We start from the raw sequence: 7,500 nt of genomic DNA, 5'->3' as shown, positions 1-7,500 counted from the left end.
TGACGTCTGCGTGGTTTTTACATTCAGAAACATCATAATCAATAAGTAATAGGCTATTTTCTGCCTTGGTTTTGAGGCTCTCTGAAAAACACTGGGTTTTTATGGGCGTGCCGCACTGAAGACTTGGAAGTAAACGCCCACGGCTATGATTGGATAAGATTTGCATATTTAATGAGCTTCAGCTCCTCTCAGGACATGTGGGAATCGTCTGGGGAAACGCTCAGAGGACTCGCCAAAATATCAAACAAACAAACACACACACACACACACACACACACACACACACACACACACACACACACACACACACACACACACACACACACACACACACACACACACACACACACACACACACACACACACACACACACACACACACACACACACTGCCCCTAAACCTACCCATCACACACACACACACACACACACACACACACACACACACTCAGAGACACACACACACACACACACACACACACACACACTCAGAGACACACACACACACACACACACACACACACACACACACACACACACACACACACACACACACACACACACACACACACTGCCCCTAAACCTACCCATCACACACACACACACACACACACACACTGCCCCTGCCCCTAAACCTACCCATCACACACACACACACACACACACACACACACACACACACACACACACACACACACACACACACACACACACTGCCCCTGCCCCTAAACCTACCCATCACAGGAGACTGTGCAGTTCACTTTCTGTGAAAAAAAACCTCATTCTGTGATTTATAAGCATTTTGAAAAGTGAGGACATGGGGAACGTCCTCATATTTCACCCTCTTTTTGTAATACCCATGTCATTATACACATTTGTCCTGATATTTCACTAAAACATGCCCACACACACACACACTTGCACAGACACACTCGCACAGACACACACTCACTCGCTCGGACACACACACACACACACACACACACTCACTCACTCGTGTCGCGCAGAATCACACACACACACACACACACACTCAGTCACTCGCATCGCGCAGACACACTCACACTCTCACACTCACACTCTCACAGTCACACACACACACACTCACTCACTCGCGTCGCACAGACACACACACACTCACACACTCACTCTCACACACGCACACTCACATGCACACTCACACACACACACTCACACTTTCACTCACACACACACACACACACACACACACACACACACACACACACACACACACACACACACACACACACGCACACTCACTCACACTCACACACACACTCACACACTCACACTCACACACACACACACTCACTCACTCGCGTGGACACACACACACTCACTTGGCCTGGTGTCAATACAAGCTTTTCTTTGACTAACATGGACGTTTTCAGCTCTGAAAATTACAAGATATTCTTATATTACCATGACCTTTTATACATCAAAAGCTCAAGGGAAAGTTGATTTCTCAGTTTATCACCCCTTTAAATGGCACTCATTCATACAGTGAGATAAATTAATTAATTTGATCATCTTATTAAAAGGTTTGTTGAGTGTAGAGATGTGGTTGAACGCGGTGTCCTCCATTATCCAGCCCTAGCGTGTTGTCGTTCTGCAGTATATTTTCCCCTGTGGTAATGTGATTTCGTAACGTCACATCTCTCTCTGCTTTTACGTATTCAGAGCGAATGCAAGAGCCCGAGGATCTTCATTAATGGCAGCTCTGAAATGGATGCCTGCAATTTCACCCTGCTTCTGTTTTCAAAAGCTAATCTTTTCCTAAAGACAAATATGTGTAGGTCGATATCGGTGACTGAAACCCCTATTGGCGTTTTGTTTGCGTAGATATTTTCTTGGTTGACATCTAGACAAATGGTGTCAGACTAATGTTTTAAAGGTGCAAGGCTGAAGATGAGATCTCGCTGGATAGCTCACAATTCAATGCCAGTTGGAATGTGTTTATATTTTGCAGGGCGTCGTGACGGACCCTCATACGGCTCTGGCGCTGCCATCCGAAGGCAAAGAGAAGAAGAAGAAGAAGACCTCAATGGCCGGCCTGTGTGAGGAGGAGGAGGAGGAGGAGATGTCCATCAGGATAGGTAGAGCAGGACTTCCCTCAGGCAAGCTCTTCTTCACGATCCCACAGTCTGCTCTCTGCTCTCACAAACACAGCGTTAGATGTAGTGATGGCTCTCTCTGGGGTTGGCTTGCCTTACGCTTCCGAATCACATTCAAACTCACTTTGTGGAGGTTTTTCTTCTTCTCTGGGCTCTTCTGAGACATTATTGCGCCTCTTGTGTCTCTTTGGTATAGCGTGGATTGCTGGTGGTGGGTCTCTTTAAATTGATTTTCATGAATAGAGCGCAGAAGGATCATACGGTTATCTCAAGTGGTGCTTAATGCAATATTTATGGAGATATTACCATGTAACTTTTGCAATTTACCACCATGAGAAGGGCACAGGCGGATCAGATGCTGAGTTCAAGAGGGCTTTCAGTGATATTTATGGTAACGATAAAGTAAAAATAAATATATATATATAAATATATATATATATATATATATATAAATATATATATATATATATATATATATATATATATATATATATATATATATATATATATATATATATATATATATATATATATATATGTATATATATATATATATATATATATGTATATATATATATATATATATATATATATATATATATATACAGGTGCTGGTTAGAATATCATCAAAAAGTTGATTTATTTCACTAATTATTCCATTCAAAAAGTGAAACTTGTATATTATATTAATTCATTACACACATACTGATATATTTCAAATGTTTATTTCTTTTAATTTTGATGATTATAACTGACAACTAAGGAAAATCCCAAATTCAGTATCTTAGAAAGTTAGAATATTGTGAAAAGGTTCGATATTGAAGACACCTGGTGCCACACTCTAATCAGCTAACTAACTCAAAACACCTGCAAAGGCCTTTAAATGGTCTCTCAGTCTAGTTCTGTAGGTTACACAATCATGGGGAAGACTGCTGACTTGACAGTTGTCCAAAAGACGACCATTGACACCTTGCACAAGGAGGGCAAGACACAAAAGGTCATTGCAAAAGAGGCTGGCCGTTCACAGAGCTCTGTGTCCAAGCACATTAATAGAGAGGCGAAGGGAAGGGAAAGATGTGCTAGAAAAAAGTGTACAGGCAATAGGGTTAACCACACCCTGGAGAGGATTGTGAAACAAAACCCATTCAAAAATGTGTGGGAGAGAGCTGCAGTTTTGGAGATGCTCTGACCCAGTCGTCTAGCCGTCACAATTTGGCCCTTGTCAAACTCGCTCAAATCCTTACGCTTGCCCATTTTTAAAAATGTTCACTTGCTGCCTATTATATCCCACCCACTAACAGGTGCTGTGATGAAGAGATACTCATACTGGTCATAATGTTATGCCTGATCGGTGTATAGTACAATATATACAATTTTATACATTAATTCAGAAGAACTCACTACAGGGACACTGCATTTTTGCTCCCATATTTTACATATCTGGTGGCAATCCTGCATATTATCAGACTATCAGCTTTTCTGAATGCCTTTGATTATTGTCTGAATATTCCAGCGTGCAGAAATGACTAATGGCTCTTCTTCCTCAGCCATTAACCATAAGAGCATTTTCACTTTGATGTCAGAGATTCCCAAAGAAATGTAGTTCAAATGACTCATTATGAAAAACATGGATTTCATAAACTCTCTGTATAGAGAGAGAGATAGAGCTGGATTTATCTGGCCTTGAGAACATTGTTAAAGCTCTACAGCTGTAATTCCTGAGGCACAATCCAAACAGTCTAATTATCAGAGCTAAACGAGTGTGAAAATATTACACGCTGAACAAGTGGAAGTTCATCCTGCTGAGACGGCTGTGACCTCATTCAGCTTCTGACAGCCGCTCGTGCTGGATGACATTATTAACTGACCTCAGATCAGACGCACATCTTCATGTTTACACAACAGCACAAATAAATAAATCATTTATTACTGATTATGATATAAAGCTCATTCGAGGGAATGGGCAAATTGACTAAATGGAATGTCAGTTTGGCGTAATTATCATATTTTTGCTGTAGTTAATGGTATTATTACTTATAATTTCATAATTGTATTCAGCTACTGCAATAAACCATTTTCACACAGGATTAAACTCATACTGGGCTTTTTTGAATATCACGATTATCAGAATTATTGCCCACAGTAAAAAATAAATAAATAAATAAATAAATAAATAAATAAATAAATAAATAAATAAATAAATAAATAAATAAATAATAATAATCCTGTGTAAATTCATTATTTATTTATTTATTTATTTATTTATTTATTTATTTATTTATTTATTTATTTATTTTTTATCATAAAAGCAATACAAGAGTAAATTACTTTATTTTTTCCCAATATATAAGTAAATTAATACATTATTTATTTATTTAAGTAACTGTATAAACAAACATCAAAACAATACTAAATTAAATTGTTTTATTTTAATAATTTATTTAACTAGATAAATGATGGTTACTTAAACAAGTAAATACAAATATAATGTATTATGTATTTATATATTTATTATATAAAAGCGATACTAGAATACATCATTTTTTCAATCAATAAATAAAAGTGAAGTTAGTAACTGTGTATACAAAACATCAAAACAATACTAAGTTGTTTTATTTTAATCAAAATTATGGTTAAGTAAATAAATACAATTATTATTATACGTATATATTATATTCAACTCTAAATGATGCACCATTTATTTCTTCTAAATAGTAAAAAGAAAAACAGTAAAAAAAATAATCCTGTGTAAAGGCATGATTTATTTATTTATTTGTTTGTTTGTTTATTTGTTTATTTATTTATTTATCTATTTATCTATTTATCTATCATAAAAGCAACACTAGAGTAAATTACTTTATTTTTTTCAATAAATAAATAAATAATAGTACATTTATTTATTTATTTATTTATTTATTTATTTATTTATTTATTTATTTATTTATTTATTCATTTATTTATTTATTCATTTATTTATTTAAGTATCTGTGTAAACAGACATTAAAACAATACCAAAATATTTTTTTTATTTTAATAATTAATTTACCTAAATAAATTATGGTTAAGTAAATAAATAAAAATAATGTATTATTTATTTATTTAACCTTGTATAAAAATACTAGATATGTAAATAATAGATTATTTTATTTACCAATTTATAATTTATTCATTGAAATAGTTAAGTAAATAAGTACATAAATAAATGTAAGTATTGAATTATTTTAGGGCTGTTAAATGATTAATCGCGATGAATCACATCCAAAATAAAAGTTTGTGTTTTACATAATATATCTGTGTGTGCTGTGTATAATTATTATGTATTTATCAATACACACACATGCATGTGTATATTTAAGATTTTTTAAAATATTTATATATAGTATAAATGATATAAATATATATATACAGTCAGAACAATTTCTTAAAGCTACACTGTGTGATATTTTCCCCCATCTAGCGGTGAAAAGGTATATGACCATCCAGAGAATATTAGTTTCTGTTCCTCTCAATTCCGATTTCGTTTTAACTCCTACGGTGGCTGATTTAGTCCAAGATTAACATGGCTTCCAGTTCCACCTCGTCCACATTCGTCACGGTGCCATCGAGTGTTAAAACGCCAAAGGCGAAGCTTGAATTTACGGGTATGTCCCTCTTTGGCTAATGTACTTTCAAGATGGAGAGGCAACATGGCGACCCGCATTCGAACCCTCACCCGTATGTATTTACAATGGCATATTATAAACTTACGAGAATACTTTATAACTTGAAAGAAGTAAATATACATTAATGAGCACATATATTTTTGAAAGAACTAAGTGTTTTTAGATAAGAATAAACTAAGAAAGTTACACAGTGTAGCTTTAAATATATACATGTATGCGTGTGTATTCAAATATACATAATTATTATACACCGTTCTCTCGGTGCTATGCTTCTATGCTTTGACACTTGTTCACACTGCAGTGAGAGGAAAGCGTTTCTGCAGAATAAAACCGGAAACTGAGGGGAACGCGGATATGATGTCATCGACAGGCCACGCCCTCACACGTCCCGGTTCCTCGGGTAAAATAGCATCTCATGATTTACAAATAGTTGGAAACATTTGGGATATTGTAAGTACTCGACTGGCCTTGTGGTTTTTGGATATTCGACTCAATAAACTTACATAGTGCACCTTTAATCACGATTCATCCCTAATTTATTTATGATATTATTTTTCATTAATAATAAGTTCTAATTAGACGGCTTCTGCGTGTTTGCAAATTGCTTAACTTTGATGATTATTATATTTATTGCTAGAAATGGTTTTGAAACTGTTTATGTGTCCCAAATTTTTGGTAGCAGGGTTGCATTAATTGGTAAACTCCATTAGCCTGACGTCGTCATACTCAATTCTAGTCAGAATATGAGTTTGATCTCTCTTCAGTTGAGCTGTGATTATGGGGCGTGTTTCAACCGAACCAGGAAAGACATCAATTGGATAGACCTACAACCAATCAGAGCAACGGAGCGACGCATAACATTAGTTGTCAAATGTCAACAGAACTCAACTGACCTGTGTTGCCAAGTCCGCGGGTTGAAGCGACCACAATTATGTGATATACAGACCCAGGAATGCACATTTTAGCAGGAAGCCCTGCCAAAACAACACATATTTTACCCCCCAAATACCTTTTTTTCCCGGAGAACCGCCCTGGAAAGCTATTGGGCTTGTTTTTGGCTAGTTTTGAGTAGCAATTGGGCGGGTTTTGTTGTAGAAACTTGGCAACCCTGTCTGCGCGCTGGAATAAGTAACGTTAGAAGAAAAAGACGAGTGTAAACGATCTTTGCCGGTGTTGTAAAAAAAGAATTTAAGGATACACAGAGTACTTACAACACCATCATCATTTCTGAGAGAAATAGTAAAGGTGAACGCATATACCAACAAGTTCTCCATTTAGGATTAGAACAAATTCAACCCAAACGCCTTTGATGACGTGATGACGTTACTGTTGATCATCTGTCCATCATCGTCTAAAGCCCGCCCTGATGATTTCATTGGTCCGAACAGCTTCATTACTCCTCTGCGGATCAAGTCCAGACCGAACTGCCCGAGCTCAAATGTTGTGGGCGGGGCTAAGTTCGGCTGGCATCCAGGCTAGAACTCAATAGAAATGAATAGAAAAGCACGCCGCTGGTGTAATATTGAGTTGATGAGCTGATGGTGGAAGGCTTTGGCTGGCACAGCGGTTTAAAGTGAGCGAGGGGGAATCTCAGGCATGACTCCGGTTGGTTATCTGGTGTGAAATGAAGGCCGATCTGAGCCCGATTACATGGCTCCGCTGCTGGGACTGTGCAGAACGCATTACAGGCTCAGAAGAAGCCA

At 36.7% G+C, this 7,500-nt stretch overlaps 1 protein-coding gene across 2 annotated transcripts in view; it reads left to right on the top strand.

Moving 5' to 3' along the window:
• slc39a11 (solute carrier family 39, member 11) overlaps positions 1-7,500 on the top strand; it is a 221,709-nt gene that overhangs the window by 111,086 nt on the left and 103,123 nt on the right. Inside the window, exon 5 of one of the 2 annotated variants that reach the window (XM_079801686.1) lies at positions 1,991-2,138. In XM_079801686.1, coding sequence (XP_079657812.1) covers positions 1,991-2,138 — 148 coding nt within the window. The remainder of the gene's footprint in view (positions 1-1,990; positions 2,139-7,500) is intronic. The other variant, XM_079801687.1, reaches the window with a different exon arrangement.

Source organism: Gobio gobio (genome assembly GCF_949357685.1).
Source record: "Gobio gobio genome assembly, chromosome: 20".
Taxonomy (NCBI): Eukaryota; Metazoa; Chordata; class Actinopteri; order Cypriniformes; family Gobionidae; genus Gobio; species Gobio gobio.
This window is presented reverse-complemented; position numbering and strand designations above follow the sequence as displayed.